This window comes from Plectropomus leopardus, chromosome 3, assembly GCF_008729295.1.
Source record: "Plectropomus leopardus isolate mb chromosome 3, YSFRI_Pleo_2.0, whole genome shotgun sequence".
NCBI classification, from domain to species: Eukaryota; Metazoa; Chordata; class Actinopteri; order Perciformes; family Serranidae; genus Plectropomus; species Plectropomus leopardus.
The window spans coordinates 19,847,507-19,872,463 of NC_056465.1; the positions used below are offsets into that span (position 1 = coordinate 19,847,507).

A 24,957-nucleotide genomic window follows, 5' to 3' on the forward strand; every position below is an offset into this window, starting at 1 on the left:
AATTGCTCCATCAGGAACATGCAAATGTAGCTCAGAGAAGGGCTATTGACCGCAAACAGTGTTAAGTGCATGAATCAATCAAGGAAAAGTGATGGATTATTGAAGGTTTGGTCATTAATATAAAAGTGTGGTGTAGTCGGCCAGAGGAAACAGTGGATCATACTTAAGCTAAACTACAGTTCACATGCAGATAAACATTTGCTTGTGTTGTACGTCGCTTTGGATAAAAGCGTCTGCTAAATGAAATTGTAGAATTGTAGAATTGTAGAAACATAAATTTTCTTTTTCCACCTATGCTGGAAAATATCTAAACTTTTATAAGATAGATTTTAGTGTTTCTCTGACCACCACAAGGTTAACTTTTGTGGTTTTGAATAAAAATTGCAAGAACAGTTTTGGGGATGATTCCCTCAGGAAGAACTGAAATAATTTTGGTGACCTCTTAACTTTTCATTAGACATCATCATCATCAGCATGGATTACTGAATGGGCGTACAGGTCACAGGCAAAGGGGCCCAAAGTGTCAGGGACACTATTTACAACATGTATTATTTTATTCTTATCATTATTATTTTAATCTTTAAATGTCGTTGGATATTCATTTGGTTTTGTATAATTCTAAGTATTTGATCTTATTTGCCTCAGTGCTGTCTTTAGGGTAGTTAGTTGTCAACACTACTTATCTTTTTCATTGGTGGTATTTATCTTAATGTTTCTTGGTATTCCCTAAAATTGTCTGACTTTATTTGCCTTAACCAGGTTAAAACATGCAAAGCCCCTAGTAGCTTTGTAATGTTTATTTTTATTTCAATCACTTATCTAAAGCTTGTTTAGCTGTATAAAAACAGAATACAGCTGTTCTGTACCAGATTACATTACGCTGCCAAAACTCTTATATCAGTTGAGACACTAATACAGACCAAGACATAAATTGTTTGTTTGATTTCAAATACCACATTGAAAGTTTATTTAACACCACTGACACTTTGACTTCCACAAGAGGAGTCACCGACATCAACAAGCGACATTGTAACCATAGCAGCGTATCGGGGCTGTGGATTCAGTGTCCTGTTGTTTGTCGAGCACAGCAGAGTGAGATTGTTTACTTTACACTAATTCGATTAGATACCATGCTGACAAATAACACTGAGAGGGTGAACTCCTGTAAATCCAATCTGAGTCATGTCTTCATTCCACGTTTGTTTGGTGTCGCTGTTATCATGATGTTAAATTACACAAGGTCATAAAAATCTTTATTGACAAGCTAATAAAAAAGACAAACAGAGGCTTTTAAGCATAACCTTGCAACCTGCCCTCATATGGCTCTGAATGAACGCACACACAAACAAACATACATTCATATCCTTGACTCTGTCCACAGAGGAAGTGTTTCCATGGTTACCATTTGATGTTTGCCCCTCCTGAACAATGACACCTATTTTTGTCCATCTGATCAAAATCATACAATTTCCATGTCGATGAGCATTCATTCAAATTAAAAAATAACAATGACAACAATAAATTGTCATTATTGGTAATTTATGAAAGCTTTAATTACCTTTTACGGTATTTATCTTCATAGTATGTTTTATACTTTAAAGACAAAAAGGTACACCATATTATATTGAACAAATCTTTTAGCTTTTGAATGGTTGTTAAATGTATTCTCTGCACCAGTCTACTTTAAGAACAGTGTGTTTAGATTTAGTGGTGTCTAGCAGTGAGGATTGCAGATTGAGATCCGCTGGAATTTCTCCCAAATTCCTTCAGTTTTCATAGTTCAGGGGTTCAGGCGAAACAGATCAGATCTTAGTCATCTCTAAAAGAAGCTAATTGATTTCTCAGAGTTAAAGAAAAGACAGTTGTGAACAGCAAAACTTTCCTCTGGGCACTTTAAAACAGTATATTTCTGACGCAGCTTGTCATGGAAGGGCTTTTAACTACGGTGATCAACGCAAAAAGGCAAAAACAAAAATGGCCAGAAAAATGGTCCCATCTACAACCAATGTTTGTTTTGTCCATTCTGGGCTACTGCAGAAACATGGTACACAGTGTAACATGGCAATCTGTGGAAAAGGACCTGCACCCTATGAGGATATAAATGGTTCAGTCTTATTTTCAGTAAATTATACACAAGAGAAAATCTTTGAATTTATTGAAAAGATAGCCCCTGGAGATGCAGCGTCTCATTTTCAAGGGGTCAAAAATAAAACAAATACAAAACAAAAACATACAGACAGAACTGCAATACTTAACAAACATACACTACGAATACACAGATACAGACATATCGGCTCACCATCTCCCACCTACCCTTACCTGTTACATATTAAAAAATGAATAAATAGATAAATACATAACAAAATTCATTCTGTGACCTCGGATAGTTTCATAACAGTTTTCAGCACAATGACTTCAAAACATGACCAACTTGTTTTGAGATGAGACTAGAAAGAGGTTTTGAAGAAGCTGAAAGAAAGATCTAAGAAAAGAGGAAGATTATTTCAGTCAGTTTGCACTTTAAATTTGAATGATCTACGTCTAACTTCTTTGAAAATTCTGGGGACAAAAAAAAGGGCTATTGCACGTGTCTAAGTTGATATGAGCCTCCAAACTGGACCTCTAAAAAGAAGTATCACTCATCGTTACATAACATTACAATTCACATCCTCTGAAGTTTCAGAAACGGGGTGATAATTTTACATGTTTTTTGTCTCGGCTGCAAAAATGAGAGAACTGTTGACCATAGATGAGTATTTTCGCTGGAGTTGAAGTGCCAAGCAAGCTTGGGATGGATTTATGGCTTCATTAATTTGTGTTTGAACAGCAGAGAGCAACAGTGACAAACTGCAAGGTGGAAACTGATAGGGGTCTCCCAAAGACTGACCACAATTCTCCGTATGTTAATAAAACACATAAATCAGGAGAAAGATTGAGAGAGACGCAATGTGGCAATGAAGCAGTGAATATTAATGAGATCGTGAGAGTGCTGAGGTGCTTTACATTTGTTGAGATGATCTGCAGCGCCTGTTGACACTTCATATTTGGACACTTTTGCATGCATGTGTTCGATCCCACTGGAAATCACATCTCCATTCAGTCATGGTGAGTAAACAACCGTTATCCTCATTGCCATTCAGTGAGAGCCACATCACATACCAACCACTATGTTTGGGGCCATAATAGATTCATTGCCTGCGGACATACAGCCAAACCAACAATGTGAGTGATTGTATTTATGGGCAAGGACGCTGCTGGATTCTCTGTGCAGCCAGCAGGAGACCTTTTGACCCCACCTGGATGTTTTTCTGACCTGAAGATACTTGACACAAAGCCCAGCAGCATCGTCTTGCCTCATTCCTCCAGCACACAGTCTGTGAAGAAAGACCTCACCCATACATTCAACGTATACATTAAAAGCATAAGCGAGGCAAAGTAGAAGCATCCATCACAACCCGATTAATTCAGTTTAAGTAATGCCTCTGCTCCTCCATGAGAGACCCCAGAGGAGCAATTATGTCATATAGAGTAAGCAGACATTTATCTCTCTTAGCATAATGGTCTATGGAAGGACAGCAAAAGCAGCAGAGGTCTACAGACATCCTTCAAGGACACAGTCCAAACAATAGAAAAGTTTTGCAATATATTTCCATTAAATCAATGATTGGTGAGGATAAAATTAATAAACCTGATGCAGTTGTGTGAAAGCTTTGTTACTGAGAGACATGAGACCTAATGGATCATTTTTTGAGATGTTTGCTTCTAAATTTAGGCTAATAACTGTCTTGATAAACACTTTGTGGTAATGGGGAAACAATTATGCAGTGAACATTTCTTGCTATTATCACAGAGAGACAGTTCTGCTTCACCAGTTCATGAAAAGATTACAATTTAAAGAACATTTAGAACACTGCAGCGGCATGACAAATTTAAAATTGCCATTTTAAGACAGCATCTTGTTTACCCTCTCAAGCTAAAAAAGATTCATGTTGTACTTTCAACCGCAAATATGGATTTTTATTCTTATTTCTAGGACCAGTGAGTTTTATATCTATAATTCATTTTAATTTGCCAGTATAGCACAATATGTCATGTTACAAAAGTGCTTTCCTAATAAAATATATATATATATAGTCGGTCTACTGAGCTCAGGGGTTATAAATAATGGGAGGATAAAGCCTTTAATGGGCCCACTAGAATTTATCAGATGCAGACAGTGCCCTTACTCAGCAATAAAATGGTGCGCAGAGCCAAGACACCGAGCCAGGTGATATAAACGAGTCATGACTAATTGAATTAAAGCCTTAAAATTAGTCACAGATGTCATCTATAGGGCAATGAAAATGTCTTTTACATTTTACTTATTAAGGGTATATCCAATTAACGCATCAGGCTCACCACAGTTTGTGTGCCACTGAGCAGTTTAATCAGTGAGCATTTGGACTTTATATGCCTCGCTTAAAAGTTACACTTGGGAAACATCCTGGAAGTGAAGGTGAGTGAAAATAACATGCAGTTAGAATTTCTTTTTATCCCAATTAATGATTTTGAAATTCAAAAACAGGCTGCTGCACCTGAGTACAGCCTTATACTTTACAGATTGGTACCAATTTAGCTGGCATTTGAGTTTTCACTATAAAAGTTTGCAAATACTTTTGAGAAGATCACCAGATTTACGATAAAATGCTATGGTGTTTGAAGGCAATACATTTTTTTAAATCCATATCTTTATTGGAGGTACTTTTTAAAAGTGCCTGTTAAGGGGTTTATTGTTTGAGGTACTATTCATGATATTCATGGAAAATGGAAAATAACTAAAGGCTTGTGAACATTTCCCTCCTTCCATGCACAAGAGCACCTTCAGCAAGAGGCTGATACTACCAAGATGCAGCAAAGAAAACTACAGGAAGGTTGTTTTGTTGTTTTGTTCCTGTGGCTATCAGACTGTACAAACCATCCACCCCAGGCTGAGAGATGAACAGCAGAGACATTGACACCTGAGGTAGCTCCAGCCTTCGCTTCAACTCTGATCTGCAATGTCAGACCTTGACCTCTCTCTTTCTGTCCTCCTCTCCCTCCCTCTTCTTCTCTCTCTTAAATATCATCTCTTGTAGACTAGGTGGACCATACCTGATTCTTGTCATCACAACTCAACCTCCTTATGACTGACTCACAAGACATAATGTGCCCTAACAGGACAATAAAGGAAAAATCATGGACATAATAATGATGAACATTCTGTGTTAACCATACACTCTTGAACTCTTTCACTAATTATCATCATCATCATCAATTACCAACCCTACTATATACATATATATATATATATATATATATATACTCTTTTTTATTGCAACTGTACAGCAATTTTCCTCTGGATACATTTTTATCTTATCTTATCTCATCTCTATCCCATTACCAGAAGAACTCCTTTGTGATCTTTTGTAAGCATTTTCAGTAACAGATTTTATTTATCATTCAGCATAAAAAGTATGTATTGTGTTTTTAGCAAAGGATAATGTATTCATATAAAGTTTTATTTATGCTCCTCTGCAAAATTATGATGCCCCTGTAGATGTGTATCTCTTCAACAATAGATGGTTGTATTACCACAGAAGTTGTTAATCTGAAGTAGCTTAAATCATTGGTTTTATCATGGTTAAACAAACTATCTTTCTAGTGGGGCAGAAGTTCAGGGTTTTCAATTAAGCTCAGGTTGGCACACATGGAAATCATTCACACAGGCAAAGTTATTCAAATCAACAGGCAAAAGGGTGGTCAAACGAAAAAAAACTGGTCAAACACTCACAGGAAACACGAGGAACAAAGCTGGACCTCTTACAAAAAGGTAAAGACAATCTGGGAAGACCAAGGACTTAAATACTGGGGAGATGATGAGGCACAGGTGAGACACAGGTGAGACACATTAGAGTGGGGCAAGTAATCACAAGGGGGAAAATTAGACAGGAGGTGGGATCTCAAATGAGACAAGACAGTTGTTACACAAATAAAACAGGACACAGAAGGATGACAAATAAATATAAACTCTTTCTTTTTTAAAAAAAATAAAGTGAAATATAAAGCATGATGATATTGCTTGTCTTGTAAGTGTAATATGTATGTTAATGCAGTATGGATTCATATACAGTATGGATTGCATTATCAAACAGCTGGTCTCATGCATCACTCTTTCCACAAAATCTATGTATGTATGCAATGATTAATCTACAGTGTTTCATACCATATTGTTCCATTTATTAGCCCATTGGAGACACATTGCACAAGGTCAACAAACTATAGAAGCATACATGCATTAAAATGGCCAGCAGCACTGAACAAGATTCACAGTGTTGAAAACATTCACAAGTGAAAAAACACATTCATATCATTCTCAGTTAAATCATCCTTTTCATGTGCAACACTGAAAACAAGAATACTGTTACATACCCATCATATCAAATTTATTTTATGTCTTTTCTTTGAGGACGCCTCTTTAATTTTGAGAATTTATTCCACACAAGTGGAATTTTGCAGATTAAAATTAAAGCCAGCAAAGCCAATCAGGGGACATAAGTTACAGCTCACAGCTACACAGTGTGAGTGTTAGACCACTGGACACCAGAACACCTCCATTTCTCGGTTTTTAAAAATATATTGCTTGCCTCAGCCTTACCAGTTCAATCAGGAGACACAATACTGTTTACTCCACATGTGTGCATCATTCATTAATTAGTATGAGGATGTATAAATATTTAATAAGGGAACATGCTTCAGCAGCCACAAAAGCCCAACACATGTTGAAAAAATATGTTCATTTCCTTTAATGGAATTAGGCTACAACATTACATCACCACATAAGCCAGGAACACATTGACAAAATGACTCAAAAGTGCACCCGATACAAGTCAAGTAGAGGACAAATACATAAAGTACCCAAAGGACACTTTGATAGGTAGGTAGATAATTCTGTCTTCTTCTCAGCAACATGTTACACAAGTTTATCTATGACAGATATGTCAAAATATCTGAAAAAATACAAAAGGTTGCAAAATTTACAGCATTCCACACCTGAAGGCAGCGTGAAAGGAACAAAAGCGCGACAAAGAAACCGCAGAAAGCATGTAGATAGCCCTCATCTGAGAATCGTGTCCCAGAGTTCAGAGTTTGGCGACATTTCTGTATAAAGTGTTCCTGTCAAACATTCAAAAGCAGAGGCGTAATGTGAACACAAGATAAGACGATGGATATCTGATCTGATCAGACATCCTGTGTTTATCCACATTCATCAGTGGGGCTTTGGAAGGGGGGCCAAACCGGTTTCATTATGTGTCACCATCACATGCTCTTTAAACAGACTCCAGAGACACTTTGTTTCTTGTACCTGCCAGGTCTGTTTTCCCTCTTTTAACAATGGTTACATCTAATATTTGGCATTTTTTGTGCCTTTTATGGATATCAAACAAAAGCACATGACTACAGTGTTGTATTATTGGAGCTGCACAAAGCGACTTTGCTTGGTGGAAGCTCCAAATGGCTGTAAAAGATCACGATGCACTTTATTAGAGAATTGCTCGTGGTACACCAGCTGTATGAGGCTGTGATTTCTTGCTACCGCAGAGACAAGAAAGGGAAATATCTTATTCAGTTCTTTTTTTTAGAAAGGACACCTGCTCACTGCAAAAACTGTTGACATCCCCTATTCAGTCTTTTTTGAGGGCACTGAGGGCTTAGCCCAGACCTCAGTAGGGGGGTACAGGGGGATACTCCACAGAGGGATTTTTTTTTAAGAAGAACAAGCTCTATTTTGGGTATTTATTTACCCATTAAAAAGTTTTTGTTTTAACTTTTAAGTTTAATTATGAATTGTGATCAGAAAAATATTAGTTGTTGTTAGTAATTTATATTGAGTACAGAATACTTTACAGAAACTTTTATCATTATAAATGTACTGACCAGAGCTGGAAAAATGTTTAGATTCATGTATTTATGTCAACAGTGGAATAAGTACATTTATTCAGATTAAGATCAGGTTAGGATTAAGTATATCTGCGGCTGTTATTTTTTTAAAATATTAGACCAATTCTTATCTTTCAAATAATAAATAAATAAATAAAATAAATAAAATATATATTGCCTTTATATTTAGATCTGAAGCGTATAAAACATTCAGGACTGAAGCTGGGACACCCACAACTAACAACGCCACAGAGTGACCATTTTAGAACCATAAGTTTAAAGAAATAAGATGCTTTACTGTTTGTTTATTGTTGTTTTTTAATTTTTTCACTGTTTATAGAGGTAAATGTTGGTGCTGTATATGTTACAGCAATTATTTTAAAAAAAGAAAAAAATAGAAGCTTGTTGTGGCACAATATGTTTTTCAAGAGTTGTAAAGTATTCTGGATACTAAGTCAATGGACTGCAGAATTCCCAAGAGAGCTGAACCACTTAAAAATCACTCGTGTTTAAAAATCAAGAACAAATGCTAAATATTAAATGATTAAATTTTTTTTTTTAGAAACAATCCATTCTTGTCTTAAAATCTCAAGTCACTCCTCAGCTTGTGAGGCAAACAGCAAATCAGTTCATGCATTAGTGACTTGAATGCGAGAGACGGAGCCAGCTGGCAACACTAGACTCCCCGTCCCTCATAAAGTCATTATGTAATTGAGCACGCCCTTCGATGCTGGTGCAGGTTTCTTGTGTGTAACTGCATGCTGAAGTTGCTTGTTCCTTATATAAATAACCACCACTGAAACATGCGAGCAAAACTACACAGTCCACACAATCAGAGCTGGAGATTAGTATGCATGTTTGAAGCAGAGTGCAAATTAAACTCTAATACACCTCTTAAAGAAGCTATCTTCAGTCATCGCCTTTGGAGATTACACTGTGTGGATCAATAAACTGCAGATATTTGCATTTCATATCACTATATAGCTCCCCTGGTTCTAGTGAACATTCATTTTTCATAGGAGTAAACTGGACTGCAGAACCACAGAGAGCACTCCCTTTAAACATTTTGCCTTTACTGGGTCCAATAAAGAGGGTGGGAATGTGCCATATTTTTTATTTCCCAAAAATTAATTCTGCCATTTTTCTTTCCACTGTGCAGGGCTGGATTGGATTTTACACCCTGGAAATTCCACAACCAACTGTAGGGCCATTTAGCTTTAAGGGGATATTCATAATTACTATGTTATTAACTAAGGAACATAAAGCTTCAGAGTCTTGTGGATGGATAATGTGGACATACAAGATAATTGAATGACGCAGATTCAAGTGGATTGAGTCCATCATAAACCTTCCCCATATCCCACTGCAACTGGCGAACAAATGTAATCATTGTTTTAGATGCATGGATTAAATCCCAGATGTTTCTGCTGAAGTGCATATTAACTGCAGCGCAGGCTGAACATATGCTTAAAATAAAAACTCATAATGCAGAGTCACAAACTCAATTAGTGCATGGAGCGTTCATTAAAATGAACACTCCTCGTGTTAGTTTGATAAAACATTAATGAAGCTGATAACTTGCTGAGGAACACAGTGTTTTCTGCATATTCATAGCTGGCAATGGACTTCAGAATAATCATGAATAATGCCAAATTATTGATTTTTGTGCGACATATTTGTGAGTAAACGTTTTGTTTCCTTGGTGTTTCTGCTCACGAACTAAGGTTAAGACAGACTGGCTTTTCAATCAATACAAGATAAACTCTATGTCTAAGAGAAAAGGTTCATCTCACATGGCTTTTGTAGAGCTCCTTTGTATTTTCACATTTGAAAGGCAACACCAGGCATAGCAGAGTGTACATAATCTTGTTGGCTTATGTGCTGAGAAGGCAGAATTGTGTTGGGGTGACAAATTGTCCCATAACCTGAAGGTTACCATGACAGCAAATGTGTCCATCCTTGAGATGTCTTAGACCGAGTTGCTGGACCTCAAATGCATTTACAGCGCTATATATGAAAACATAGCTGCAAAACAAAGATCATATTTACATCACTGTAAAAGGAATGGATTGCCACTGCCTGTTGGCAGCACTCTCGCTTAATGACATGAAATCATTTGGCACTAAAAGCAAACCACCATTGAAAAGTACCTTGATATCATCTGAGACCTCTGGGAAATTTCATTGTACACATTAAAATGAAATTACTTCTATAGCATCAAGGCTTCAAGGAAATAATTTGGCTTCTAAAAAGAAAAATGACTGAATACTGAATGACACATTCAACTAGTCAGAGGCAATAAACACAGAATTAAAAGCATGAATTAGTTCAGCTAAAAAACTTTAAAAACACACTTTGTCAGCAGATATGGCCCCTGTGTACTTGATGACTACCTAACACTGTTGACCTTCATAGCGGTGAAAGCTTGCTACATTGTACGTAGCAACTTCAAGCGTGCCAAAAAAGCTTTTTGATCTTTTAAACTTCTTTGTATGTTTTGGATGGTTTGGACATGACTTTACTTCATTCCATTATTTCTCTGCTCATCAGCCTAATATCCAAAGAGCACCCCTCTTTCCACTTATATTGATGCCACTGGTTCAAAAGGCTGCACAGTTTGTCTCTTTTTCTTTCTCCACAAAGATTTGGCTGGTGAGATTAGGTACACTTGCTGCTACACATAAGCTTACAAAGCAAGAGTGCTTTAAATCAGATGACACTTTGACAGCCCTGTAACTACTGTATCAAGCCACCCTGTCATCCATGATCTCATAGTGTTGAATCTACAGTCCCTTCCCTCACACACTTAGTTAATAAGGGACCTTGACTCTTTTCTGAAAAGAAAATTGCTGAGAGAATAATTGCACAGCAACAATATGCCAGTGCATTCATATTCAGGAGGGAAAATGACAACAAACTAAAAGCTTCACATTTCATAGTCCCGGCTGCTCGTAAAGGAACACCATTTATATTATAACATTTACAACCCAGCAGGTAGCATCATTAGCATTCAGCACAGAAACAACTAGCTTCACATTACCACAGACACTAATAAATTATCTTACAATTAACAACTGGCTCCAGTTTAGGATTTGCATTTTTCTTCTGAACACTTACTGTGATTACATTTCCTGTAAGATAAAATGCTGTTTACAACTTAATATAGGGAAATGTTCAGTTTCTTTGTGAATTTACAGACATTTACAAAAGCCATTTGTCCTTTCACTGGCGTATGGCTTCAAGTTGTTAAAAACAATGACTCAGTTCATAAACTAAAAAGAGCATCACTTCCATATAAGTCCATTTAGAGTCACCCATTTGCAGTTCTTGGGCCCAGGAGATGTTGTTATCAAAACTGCAAACTAGCAATGAGGGAGTTCCTGGCAGCCACGCTGCAGCCAAATGCACAAGGTGACACGGTCATGCATCCACATGCTGGTTAGGTGACTTTGAATGGAATGTGTGTTAAGGTAAACAAATGCACCCAGAGCGAAAATGCACAATATCCTTCTGTCAAGGAACTGAAGCCGCTCATCCTAATTTTTTTTTCACTACACATCCCAAAAGATAGTGTATCCATTTTTGCATCCATCCGATCTGTCCTGGCCTCAAAGCCACAACAAAAACTTCCTGTCAGACTTAGCTACATTGTGGTTTATGAAGGTTGTTGCTGTCTGGGTTCTGCTTGTTGAGAGCATCCAATGCTGTCTGAGTCTCCTTATGTTCGTCTATGGAGCAATTGGACACTGCGTTAGCCATGATGCAGAACTTACGGAGGAGGATCTCCCTGAGGAGCAGATAGACCCACGGGTCAAGAATCTGATTGAGGGAGGCCAAGCGGATCGCTGTCAGGAAAAAGTTACAGTCTAGCTGGATATCCCGGTTAGAGGTGTGATTGGAGGCCACGACTGTTGAATTGCACTCGTGGGAGGACACTTGGTTAGAGATCATCCTCAGCATCAGCACCTGAGGGACGGAGGGAGGCACAAACTGTTTGTAACAACAGAAGATAATGAGGACAATTTATGTTCTTCAGTGAAATGGAAAAGCCCTTTAAAGGTCTATGTTATGTGTGCATGAGTGACTGAGAGAGAGGAGATTTTGATTTTGTGATAATAGTTAATATGACATGACTGAAAAGACAAATTTGAGCTGTACACAGTGCTGAAATATAACTAAACACATTTAAGTAAGTACTGTACTTAAGTACAAATTTGAAGTACTTGTACTTTACTTGAGTATTTTTGTTTCATGTCAATTTATACTTTTACTGCACTGCATTTCAGAGGGAAATATTGTACTTTTAACTTCACCACATATATTTGAATGCTTTACGATTTTTGCATAAAAAAACATAAGAAGAGTTAATAAAATATGTTTCATTAAAAATTAAATAATCAAACTGTTTATACAAGTACAACGGCAATGATCAGTTGATTATTCAATCAGTTGACTAAGAAAATTGATTGACAACTATTTTGATAAACATTAAAGTTACATGATTTTGTTTTGGTCATTTTTTTTTTTTTTGCTTTACAGATTTTTCTGCATTAGGCACTTCTACTTTTAATAGTTGAATACTTGTAGTACCCTTTCCTGAATATATAATAACGTACTTTTACTTAAATAAAATTTTCAATGCAGGACTTGAACTTGTGACAGAGTATTTTTTTCAGAGTGGTATAAGTACTTCTTCCACCACTGGCTGTACAGTATGAAACCACTAGAACAACAAACATAATACTCACACTTTCACTCTCAGCTGTCAGTGTAACTACAGTGCTGTGGCTTCTATTAATGTCCCTGATGAACGCATTAAATGTGTGCCTGACAGTGCATGACATCATAGCACACACAAAGCAGACCCCTCAAACAGCACCCAGCTAAGTGGATTGCTCCTTCATTGGAAACGGCAGATTTCAAAGGAATCATACATGACAGCATTTATCTATTTCCTTTGTGTTTGTGTTTGCAGGGCAGAGAGAAGAGGATTACAGTTAAAGAGTGACTGATTGAGTGAGTGATTGAGGTGAACAGGGAAGTGTTGTTTGTTTGTGTGTGTGTGTGTGTGTGTGTGTGTGTGTGCAGTGTCTGCTATTGATTCCTTTCGCTGTCCTGCCAGCAGGAGATGAAGCATCTCCAGAGATACAAAGACCTGCAGCTGTTTGAGACAGACAGCTGACAGTAAACCCCAATAAAAACTGTGAATTATGGCACTTAATCATATTCAGTGGTAGAGGAAGTATTTGGATCCTTTACTGAAGTACTAATATCACACTGTGAAATTGCTCTGTTATAAGTAAAAGTCCTGTATTTAAATTGTTACTTAAGTGAAAGTATGTATAATCACGAAAATGAAAAAAGTAAAAATACTCAATCCAGATAATCTAATAAAAAAAATCCCTCCCCAAAATTCTAAATTATTAAAAAAAGAAAATGACACAAAAGTTGCCCAAAGCACCCAATTTAGACAGAATTAAAAATGAAATATATTCAAAAAATGAGACAAAAACAAGAAAATGACCAAAATGTTAATCAAAATAGTTGCCAATTAATTTTCACTCTCAGTGGGCTAACTCATTAATTGACTAATTATTTCAGCTGTACTTGAGCTTGAACTATTGGGTAGTTGGGTTTGTCTCATTTTATGAAACTGAAAAACAAATTATTTTCAAAGTAACTTACAAGCTTTCAGAATACATGTATTGAAGTAAAGGTGCATTTCCCTCTGCCATGTAGTGGAGTAAAAGTATAAAGTGGAATGAAAAGAAAAGACTCAAGTAAAGTACAAGTACATGCAATTTGCACGAGTACAGTTCTTGAGTAAATGTTCTCATTTACATACCACCACTGATCATATTGGTTCAATGTCTTATTAATAATACTAAGCATAATTAGAAGATATTTGAAGTATTTTGTATTATATCCTTAGATGAAGCTGGCCATATGTTGTGTGAAACGTATAGGCTGCAGTTGCCAATAAACACATACCAGCAGAGGAGACCAGCATATAAGCAGGACGCACATAATCCCTAACAGCTGAATGACTGTCTCCGTGGTGAGTCGTTCCCACTGCTTCGAAGACTGAGACGTGCCAGACTTTGTTTTACAACGGATAATTAAGCCCCGGATCGTCACTACATTGCAGGAAAGTGTCACAAGCAGAGAGAAAATCCCAAGTACAGCGAAAGTGATGGCGAAGAACATATTCCCCGGGACTTCCCTGTCCCCCGTGGTAATAAAACACCAGGTGCCCGGCCACTGACGCGTGTACTCCCCGACCCCTGCGATGGGCAGCAGCGCAAAGAGCAACACAAGACACCATATGACAGCCAGAGTCTGCTTTGTCACACTCGTCTTCATGTGATTGGAGTACCAGTGGGGGTTTGTTATCGCCATAGCCCTTTCAATTGCCATAGCGCTGGCCAAGAAGAGAGAGCACAGGCCAAAAGTTGTCATGCACACACCGAAAAAAGCGCACAGTTTGCCAGATGAGTCGATACGCTCCCACTTCAAATCAGCTCTGTAAACTGAAATTACTATTGGACTTGTCAAAAGCTGTCCAAACAAGTCGGTTAGCGCAAGCGATCCAATGCAAAGCAAGAAAGACTTTTTTCTTTTGTTTTCCTTCTTTTTGTAAGAGATATACACCAGAATAAGAGCCAGTGAGTTGCCCACCATGCCAGTGATCATCATGGTTATAGGGAAACCAACTGATACAGATCCACAGCTGGAGTTTTTGGTGACATTGCTTTCACGCAATGATTTGGAGACGTTGAAGTCCAGCATGTTTCCAGTAGTGGTTTGCAAGCCCTCTACAGAATCACAACCGTCCTTGGGCGTCATTTCGGAGAGGATAAGCCTATGCAAAGCAGATATCCCATGTGTATGTCCGGCAACATCTTGCCCTTCGAACTGCTCCCAACTAAATGCCGTGCGTAAAAGCGCGTCGGATCCTTTACGCGCAGGAGGCGGGACTACCTAGGAGAGCTCCCAGAGGAGACAAACAGCAGAAGCACATGGATAGAAATACACTGACGAAAACATGGAGGACATCTGCGCTACTGTGATCTCGGTTCATAAAATTTCTGTGTATAAGCACAGATTAGGGCGCTTTAAGTGAGTGCAACACGACCGCCGACGCAGCTGCTTCTGACCCACACGAGTCATGATGCCAAAGATTGTCATCACATCTCGTGAGGACAGGACAGGAGGACTCATCTGATGAGATGGGGGATAAACAAACCTGCTCTGCGTCTCTTAGGGGGAGAGAGCACGGAAACATTGTCCTCGAGTATCTTTACACCTTAGATCCTGAAAGACATGGGGAAAAGACAGTGAGCAACTTGGCGAAAAAGGTGACAAGAAACTGATTTTATAGAGAGATAATTGGATTTTTTTTTTTTTTTTTAAAAAGTCCCAAAACTATATTCCTTTAAATATATATTTATTGTATTGTATCAAAAAATAGGGGAAATGTAAGAAAAAGCCCCAAATATAATTCTTGTAAATATTAATAAATAAAAATATAATATTTTAAAAAATCTACTTTTAATTATTGGCTTATTTTCTACTAACCTTCTTACAACATTTTGCCAATTTCTTGCTAATTGTTGGGCCATTTATTATTGATCGATGCTAATTGCCTTCTTCCTGTACGTGGAAGAAATCAAGCCAATTTGCTCAGGTTTTTAGGGGGTTAAAGTAGAGTTTAGCGATAGGATTAAAAGTAGGATGTATTAAATCATTAGCCTGCCTCCGGTGAGAGATGATTATTGGGAAACTCATATTTAAGGGAATTAAGGTGCATCATTCCTCATGAAAATATCTCCGCCATTAATGAGTTTAGATTACACTCATGAAAAACTGCCCTGTTATAAAAATATCATCTAAGTACCAACATGCTACACAGACGTGTTTTTCCATATAGCCACAATATTTCTACATGGCATACAGTAGTGCCAATCTTATTAAATGTGTCCAAACCTTTTCATAAAAACCATTAACTTTATCCAGGTTGAATGAAAAAAAAAAAACAAAAAACATGGTATGTCCTTGAAACTAAAAGCTGTTAGGGGACAATACTTTTAATTTATGTAACTGTTGGCTTGATGATTTCCCGACTTTGTTCAAGCAAAGCAATGTTTTCATCTGCTCTCAGCATACCAGGAGTGGCAACAAGTGCCACCTGTTGACCGCAATGAAAATGACAACACAAAACTGAGGGACCCATTGTCCAGTACCCATTCTTCAAGTATTAAGGCCTTTATAATAGTGATATAGAACTCGAGATTTTGCCTTAATTAGCCAGATTACATGGTGCCTTTTATATCCATCTCACTTTTTTTTAAACTTGTGTTTAAGTATGATTTTGCCATGCTGACCTGCTGTGTTCATTCTGTCGATTTCCATGTGAAGCACTCAGAGCACAGAGTAATTCCGTAATTGTAAAGTACTTAGTAATTATCATCGTCAGTCTGATAGTAAATCGAGATCCCTGTTTATTACCTGTTTTTATAGAGGAAAATATCTGCTAAGCCTTTAAGGACGAGTATTAATTATAATATTAACAGTGTGGGGCAATAACTAGTTACATGTGACTAGATTACAAAATAAATGTAATTGTTATCAGTTAGTTACTAAAAAAATATGTAAATACCATGTATATTAAAGTTACTTACTAAATGTTGGTCATTATAGTATATTTTTACTGTCCATTTTAAAACATTCCGTCATAAAAGTAATCAAAAAGTTGTCAAATGTATTATGATACATTAAAATGTTGAATTACTTAAAATATTACTTGTCACATTTTTAACTGAAAAACTAGTGATCTGCAAACTATTACATTTTAAATGTAACCCTCACAACAGGAATTACTCTATAATTACACAGATGTATATGGGCCTAAAATAATTATCTAGAGGTTGAGCTAGACCCTAAATTGACCAGCCTGCATCCTGTCATCATTCAGATAAAGATCCCCAGTGTGATAAGCAACTTTGTGTAATACCAATTAAACACAATATAAAAAATGATGACAGATGACTAGTAACATGTAATCAAGTTACAAAATAAATGTAATTGTACAAAAAGTATTAATGATAGAAAATTATGAAATAAATTGTAAATATTAAATTACAGTTACTCCTGTAATAACTGGTATATTACTGGTATATAATGGTGATAAAGGGGTTTCATCCCCATTCATTCTTTTTGGTAAAGTTTATATGTAGCGTGTAACATTCAGACTGCTGCTTTGCATCTTTTTTTGCTGTGTGGGAATGCCCTCTTCGAGCAAAGCCAATTTCCAGATATTTTTTGGCTTTATTTCCCAGTTCAAACACTTTTAGAAAGGTAATCAAATGTGAAAATTTACATTAACTTGAGGAGTAATGAGTACAGTTGCATTTCTCACTACTTGTTTAATACGGCAACTAATAGTCTGTTACCCATTAAATTTCAAAGGTCACCCTCTTAAAACTGATGTTAAAACGTGTAACAGTGCTCACTGAAGACGTCCCGCTCAGACTCACCTTGGCCAAATCAAAAACACGGGTAAGTAACAAGAAACAATGTTGACAGGAGTTTATTTACACGTGTACATTTGAGTTGTTTTACCAATAAAAAGACTGTATTGCCATATTCGACCATAAATTGGGACATACTGTATGGTGTTTATTATTATGGATGAACTAATCTGGAACACAAAGAAAATCTGTTATTTCTTGAATTCATTAAATTTCCAAGTGACAAATTAAGAAAGGTAACTCTGAATAGTAAAGCAGGCTGCAATTGTGTAAAGAAAATAACACTACACACCTAAACCAAAGACTGTTGAATTTACCGCCATTTAGTTAAAACAAGCAATATCGAAAAGTAAAATACTTACCTTGAAAACACAAAGCAAAATATATATTTATTAAGAAAATAAAACAAAAGGGGCCACAATTCATTCCTATGTCTCCATTATTTTAAATTGGTGCTTGAGTACTTCAGCTATTATTTAAAAAGAAAAAAAGAAGGATGTATTTATAAAAATAAAGTAACACAATCTCATATTTCGTGGGGAAAAAGAAACAAAAAAACAAACAAAAATAATAGTTCCAATTTCCTCTCAGATGAGTAGAATAAAATGTACTGCCACGGAGATATTCAGCAGAATGGGTTTAAAATGGCATACAGCCTCTTCACAGTATATGTGATTTTCTAATGGGACCAAACATCTATGTTATTGGATACCTGCAGTTACAGACACTTGTCACAGATTGGTGGGTGTACGTGGTTTTAAAAAGGGAGCTTGTAATGATGGGTAACAGCAGAGAGAAGTCCTGTTGTCGCTGTCTTTTTCTTCTTTTTTTAGGGAAATAAGACTTTTCTATGGAAATGACAGCATACTGAAATGATGTGGTTGTTTTCCTTGCAACACAACATGCACTTTTCTACTAAGGTTCCTTTTCTTGTTTTAAAGGCTGCAATAAAAGTTATTTCTTTTTTGAACTGGAGCCAGAATGGGAGGATCCCGACGAGTGGCCGCGGCGCCTGAAATCACACAAACACCATGGGAAGAAGAACAAGGTCAGCGCCGGTTCTGCTGTTAACATTTGCTTATGCATACTTGAAACAAGAACAAGGTCAGAAAATATAAAAAAAACAACATGGCAGAATGTGAACATATTTCTGTTAATCTGAATTCCCATAAGCGAGGCGACAGATGGCTAATAATAATCAGTGCCAGTGTGGTATTCCACAGAAACCCAAACCTTTCGGACGAACGTGATCTAGAACGCCTCCGCTTTCTCTCTCCAGATGAGGACCTGGAGCGACTGCGCTTCTGTCCCCTCTCAGGTGAGGAGGAGGGCGAGCGGGACCTCTTCCGGGGAGAGGAGCCCTTTCCAGACCTGGAGCTGGATCTTTTGGGGGAATAAACCAAGCAGTGAGGTCAGTAAGGTCAAGACAGAGTCTCATCAGCCTCGGTATTTATCAAGCTTCTCTGAGTAAGTGCACATAACTATGGATTAATAGTACTGAGAACATTTTACCCATGAAGAAAATGTTAAGCTTCTTGAATATGACATTAACTAAATGGTCAAAGCCAACACTACTCTGAGGAAGGCTTGATGGAAACCCCAGATGTTTATTTAGACTTTTGGTAACATTAAAACTTATTTCAGGTTAGGGTTGGGTATCGTATACTGGTGCCTGAACTGATACTATGGCTTTTTCAAATTTCAAAGGTCAATTTGAACTTGAAATTTTATATACGAGCTATTAACATTTCAAAGTTCACTTAGATATATAAATATTAATTAATACAAAGCACTATTTATAAATTCCCATTACACATTCACTCAATGAATAAAAAATAAGCCCAACAACAACAATTATATATTTAACAACAGCTAGAGTAATAAAAATGGCAACATACATTTTGAGTTGGGATGAATTACTGTCTCCCTAACTCAGGAGAGACTCAGTGGACAAACATTTCTGTTAATCAATGACTACAGTGAGAACAGCTGGTCCACCTTAAGGGAGCCTGGTCAGTTTCTAATGTAAGGCTAACTTGGCTTGCCATCTTTGGGACTAACCCCCTTAACTGCAATCAGCAGGAATGAAACGGGAGCTTGGCTCGAATCTTTAGGACATGTAACGTTTATTCATTGACGGCACAAACTGTTCACACACTGCATTGTTGTTTTGAACTTCATACTCTCTGCTCCGGTCACTGCAGCCTCACTATCACCGGGTAGACACGCTCTCTCTCTTGACCGCACACTCGCTGCGCACAAATCTGGCACAGAAACGAGGCACAAAAACTGTGCCACGACTTGGTCCGGTACGTACGGGTGGTATAGGGTTACGCTACCCAACCCTACTTCAGGTAGTTGCATTTAAACTCTTAAGGCCTCTATGAAACTTGAAATAGCCCTACATCAAATGTTTTAAAACCTGTCATGGTAGCATTTAGATTTTCCTTATGATTTAAGACCAAAATGACTATCTGCAGGTTAAGAATGAGGACTGTAGTGGAGTAATCACTATCCAGTCTTTGTTAAAATTCAAGATAAGGAATAGGACTGTTTTGGAGCTTTCAGCCCCACACATACACTCTCTGAGGGAGAGAGTGCATGTCACCTCATTCACCTGGAGTGGGACCTCGAGCGAGATCCAGACCTGGAACTGGATGAACTTCTAGAGCGGGACCTGAAAGACAAAAAACATAACCTTTCCAATATTTTCTGAACAAGTAAAACAGCCACATGGCAATACACAGACACATTTAACTGCATTTAAAGTGAATCTATTTTTGCCTGGCTGTAATCAAATATTCAGACTAACAAAATGTGCACATGGCAATATGGAGAAATAACCCAGAAAACAACTATAAGACAACTATAAGCTGTACATGTAAAAAAGTGCAAGCAAGAGTGCATTATACAACAGTATGAACAATGCATTCCTTCGATCTTAAGATAATATCCATGTAATTCAGTTTGTACATCAAAATTTACCACAGAGGGGGAGGAGTTAAGAAAACAGAAAACAACAAAGCAGCAGAACAGGACATGTAATTGATGCTGAAAAGTAAATCAGAAGGAAGATTGAGCTGATACTGACATTTTGCCCGGAGTTACCCTTGACCTGTACCCTTTTACCTGGACCTCGACCGAGAACTGGAGCTCGAGGAGCGCGAGGACGAGCGCGACCGGGACGAACCCGAGCGGCTGCCCTTTTTCTTGGTTGGCTTGTCATCATCATCACTGGCGTCCAGGTCGTACTTTGACAGATCTCCATCGTCATCGTCTTCATCATCATCCTGCAGAGGAAGTGTTTAACAATACATTGTTACTGGCTGGTATTATAGTATTTTTTTCTTACAAATTTCCAGCTCCAGCCTCCAATCTTACATCCAGTTTGTATTTTGAAAGGTCTCCATCTTCCTCATCATCTTCATCTTCTTCCTCATCATCATCTTCAGCTTTTGGTGCTTCTTTCTTTTCACTTTCTTTTGTGGAGGGTGTGCTGTTGCTCCTTCCACGAAACTTTTTCTTTTTCCTACCAAACTGGCAAATTAAAAACAGAACAAAGCCTTATCAATAACAATGACCTCTGACACTGCAGATCTATTTAAACGGTTTCAATACACATGGAAATTATATCTGTTTAACATCTGTTTGCTTACATGTAACTAAGGCTGCAATGGTATATTTACATGGCACGATATCGGTCTCAGAAAATACTGCAGGTTCATGGTATCACTGTGTTACAGAATTATTAATACAATCAGTCAGAATGACCCATAAAGGAATGAAAACTGATTTTTTTTCTTCTTGTTTCGTTAAACACATTTAATTACTATGGTTACAACTTGACAACTTTTTGAATTAAAGTATGCGTAGATAGTCTCCCTTTTGAAAATAATGAAAATAAATGTGACATTCTCCATCCAGTTGCATATTTTTCCCAGGATGGTAGATCAGCAAATGTACGCGGTGTGATAACTGTCAACTTTCATATCATGGCATACCATAAAACCGGTATATTGCTGCATCCCTACATGTGACTTAGTCTGTTAGCTGAAATATTTCAATTATCAAACATTACACTTTCAGATACAACTCACTTCATCATATTCACCATCGGACTCCTCCCGTTCAATGTATTCCACATTCTCCCTTTCATTGAAACCTCCACCATAACCTGAAAGGCAAAGAGAAAAAAAGTAATTGATGACCTATTTTCAAAAGCAATTAAAAACTGGTCAACAAAGTATTTTTTCGGGATACCTGTTCTCTCTTCGAGCTTGGCATATTTTGGTGTGTTACACATGTTGCACTCTGACCTCCTAGCCCAATTCACATTGCCGCATCTGTGTGAGAACAGGAAGGAGAGGATAAAAATCAGCAAAATCTTGACACATTTAAAAGGGACAAAGGGAACGTTTCTGTCTCATCTTACTAACATGCATGACTATCTAAAGCCTTTTCAGGGTTCCTACAACTTAAGGCAAGTGGGATTTAATAATTGATCAGCCTCTTCTGGTGCCACTAGAATTAAAATTTAATACCAATTTTTCAGTAGCCAATATTGCCAGAGAAAAAAGCATGTAATGTAATCAATCACTTAACATTAGAGTGAACTCTACTTTACTTTTCAAATATTTATTGTAAAAAAAAAACATGACTCTTTGATGATGTTAATGTAATTATTTCAAACTTTTCCAAAGCAATGTCAGAAACTAAAGAGTCATAACAATCCTTCCCAAGACTTTTTTGAATTCCAAAAAAGCCCTTATTTTTAGATTAATGAATTTAGGACTTTTTAGGACTTTTCAAGGATCTTCAGGAACCCTGATTTGACTCATTAGGGGAATCGTTGCAACAATGTCTAGCTAAATAAAAAACATTTTGGCAGTCACTTATAATCTCAAGATAAAACGTACGTTTTGCATTGCCAATCATTTGCACTGAAAAGGCCTCTACTCTTCTCTGCCAGAGTTTTGCCAATCTCTGTTCCTCCAGCTTTCATCATCTTTGCCTCTGTGGTTTTCTCTGTGGAAACAAAGCAATATTTTTATTTATAACATCAGCTTCTATGACAGGATTTGCTTTTTTCTGTCAGATCTATGAATTTGCAATAAGGACTCACCCCTGCCACATCTGTTACAACTGGTTCTTCTAGCAAAGTTCACATTTCCACATCTGCAAAAGCATTAAAAAATACACAGTAGATCCTGGTAAGGCGTGAGCTTGTTGCTGCATCATTCAGCCATTAGATGAGTGTGCCTCAAACAAGATGAGTAGTGTAGGTTTATTTATTTTTCATGCACCACACCATTAGCTTGGTCGTTGAGCAGCCTGAATCAAAGGCCTGTGCACTGAAGACTGCAGCTGGCTTGTCTGTCACTGAAGACGTTTTTAGTACGGTTCATGTGCAACATGATATTGCCGAGTACCTAAGTTAGACTCTACACTCATGACAACTTGGCTTGTACAAGGTTGTAAACACTCAGAGCAGTGAGTGGGAGACTATCACCAACCCACAGAAGCTAACGATAGCTACCTTGCTATCTTGTAAGTCTCCGCACACTCACAACTTCTATTGAGACACTTAAATCCAAAACACGTCCCCACCCTTTCACGCACAATTGACATGACGTTTTAATTCCACATATTATACATATAATGAGGAAAAATAAGTTAAAAGTTTGTCTACTCTAGTCAACGTTAGCATTGCCTGCTACAAGGCCTAAGCTAACTGACGTTTGCACGTTAGCACGACTAGCAAATTAAGCATGCTGCTACATTTAACCCACGGGTGCGTGAAAAGGAGATTTACTGACGATGTGAGGAGCACTTACTTTTTATCAGGACAAATCCAGTCCCCGTCGCTGACTCGAAAACTCTTCCCCGACATTTTTGTGCCTGTTAACACTGGCTGGCTCGCTAGCAGAGTGTGTTTCTGTGTGTTTCTGTGTGTGTGTTCATGCAGCGATAGTTAGCTTGGCGCCACCTCCCCCTGCTCCCTCTGATGGTGCCTTCAGGTGCTTTCCGACAGCAATCTAAACGCATCTTTCTCTGCTCGTAATTTCAATTTCTCCGTAATTAGAGAAGAAACACATAGAAACACGTATTTTGACCTATTCTGTGCACGGTGGAAACCATAAGGCTTTGTGCAGTAGTGTGTCAATAGCCTACATGTAGCCTTTAATTCTGTACATGACCATATCAATTAGCCTACACTTCATTTTGCATTTACAAATAAAGTACTTTTTTCCAAGTTATTTTTTTATAATGATAATTTAATAATAAAATATAAAATAATATCTAATTTCTTTAAAAAAAACTTCATTATTGCCGCTGTTATATGTTCGTTTGAAGACGGTTTGATATTTGAGAAAACACGTGAATGCAACATTGACAAAGGACAACTTGCTTGAGCAACATTGTACCATGCAAATAAAGTAAACATAACCACACGATAATAGTTTCCTGCAAATGTGGTGGTATGATAGACTTCTTATTAGGCTGACGTGGTTCTGTTAGTTTTACTCAATTAATTAAAGATAACAGCAGTAAGTTACATGCTGGGCAAATATCACAATATTTGTGAGTTCTTAAGAATGCAAAGATGATATAGAGCAAGGGTGTCCAAATTTTCTTGAATGGGGACCAGATAATATCATGAGAAAATAGCTTGGTGCCAGCTGCTTCAAGCATTATATGGGTTATTGGAAAAAGAACAACAACAACAACAACAACAACAACAACAACAACAACAACAAAACACTAACAAAAAAGACAAACATGTTTTGTCTTTCAGCCAGAGTGTATTCACCTGCCGTCTTTCTGCTTCTTTGCTGTGGCCATGTCTGCTACCTCGCAGATGTGAGTGTCTGCTGATAGGTAACCATTCCATTTGCTTGTTTACTATCTGTACATGAAAACACATTTGTTCTGCCAATATAGTCGATGCATATCTACAAACTGTATGATAGTCTTGCTATTTGCAAGAAGTGCAAAGTGGTCTTACTTGATCAATCAATATTGTGTGACAGGCCATATATAGTATAATTTGAAAATCAAGCGGAGGGCCGTTTAAACTTGGTCCGTGGGTCACAGGTGGGATTTTGTACATGCCTGATACAAAACAAGGGACCCCTTTTCTATCATTAAGCATAACTGATGATCTTTGACCGAGTGACATATTTTATGAATGTTTTCTATTATAACCAATTGATAAAAATGATCAGTGCGTAAAATGACCAATTTGGATGAGCTTTCATTAAATGATTTCCTGTGAATATTATGTAAAAGAAGTTGTTTTCCTGATATTTTTAGGGTTTTTTGTTGTTTTTTTAAAATATACAATTCTCTGTTGGTATTATGTTTTTTTTTCCATTTTTATAAACAAAATATAATTGACAGGGTTGTTTTTTTTGTTTTTTTTTAACAAATTCAGTATTTCTTCTTTAGCTGATCGGTCTTTTTAACTGGT

General features: G+C 37.3%; 2 protein-coding genes across 3 annotated transcripts; both read right to left on the reverse strand.

Annotated features, from left to right (window-relative positions):
* Positions 1 to 11,184: 11,184 nt before the first annotated feature.
* On the reverse strand, positions 11,185 to 14,802 carry ptger3 (prostaglandin E receptor 3 (subtype EP3)). 2 transcript variants are annotated; one of them, XM_042484066.1, is made up of 2 exons: positions 13,948 to 14,802; positions 11,185 to 11,922 (listed from the first exon to the last, which is right to left on the reverse strand). In XM_042484066.1, the coding sequence occupies exons 1-2, from the start codon at positions 14,800 to 14,802 to the stop codon at positions 11,596 to 11,598; spliced, it is 1,182 nt and encodes a 393-aa protein (XP_042340000.1). In that variant the 3' UTR covers positions 11,185 to 11,595. The 2 variants fall into 2 exon arrangements, with proteins under 2 accessions (XP_042340000.1, XP_042340001.1); XM_042484067.1 differs by having other exon boundaries at positions 14,635 to 14,745.
* Positions 14,803 to 17,529: 2,727 nt separating this feature from the next.
* Positions 17,530 to 23,423, reverse strand: zranb2 (zinc finger, RAN-binding domain containing 2). Its single transcript, XM_042483996.1, has 10 exons — positions 23,321 to 23,423; positions 22,609 to 22,661; positions 22,403 to 22,511; positions 21,747 to 21,829; positions 21,584 to 21,660; positions 20,868 to 21,023; positions 20,616 to 20,776; positions 20,104 to 20,163; positions 18,720 to 18,869; positions 17,530 to 18,498 (listed from the first exon to the last, which is right to left on the reverse strand). Exons 1-10 carry the CDS (start codon positions 23,374 to 23,376, stop codon positions 18,441 to 18,443), a joined length of 963 nt encoding a protein of 320 aa, XP_042339930.1. The 5' UTR covers positions 23,377 to 23,423; the 3' UTR covers positions 17,530 to 18,440.
* Between the last annotated feature and the right edge of the window lie 1,534 nt (positions 23,424 to 24,957).

Bases quoted from the DNA above. Each gene is read 5' to 3' on its own strand.
- ptger3 (XM_042484066.1), bottom strand. From the start codon at position 14,802: ATGACGCCCAAGGACGGTTGTGATTCTGTAGAGGGCTTGCAAACCACT. The intron at 11,923-13,947 runs GTATGTGTTTAT...TCCGTCCCTCAG, and splicing joins TATGCTGGTCTCCTCTGCTG to GTGCTGATGCTGAGGATGAT.
- zranb2 (XM_042483996.1), bottom strand. From the start codon at position 23,376: ATGTCGGGGAAGAGTTTTCGAGTCAGCGACGGGGACTGGATTTGTCCT. The intron at 21,024-21,583 runs GTGAGTTGTATC...TTAATTTGCCAG, and splicing joins CCGATGGTGAATATGATGAA to TTTGGTAGGAAAAAGAAAAA. The intron at 18,499-18,719 runs GTTTGGGTTTCT...GTGTGATTTCAG, and splicing joins AGATCACGTTCGTCCGAAAG to GCGCCGCGGCCACTCGTCGG.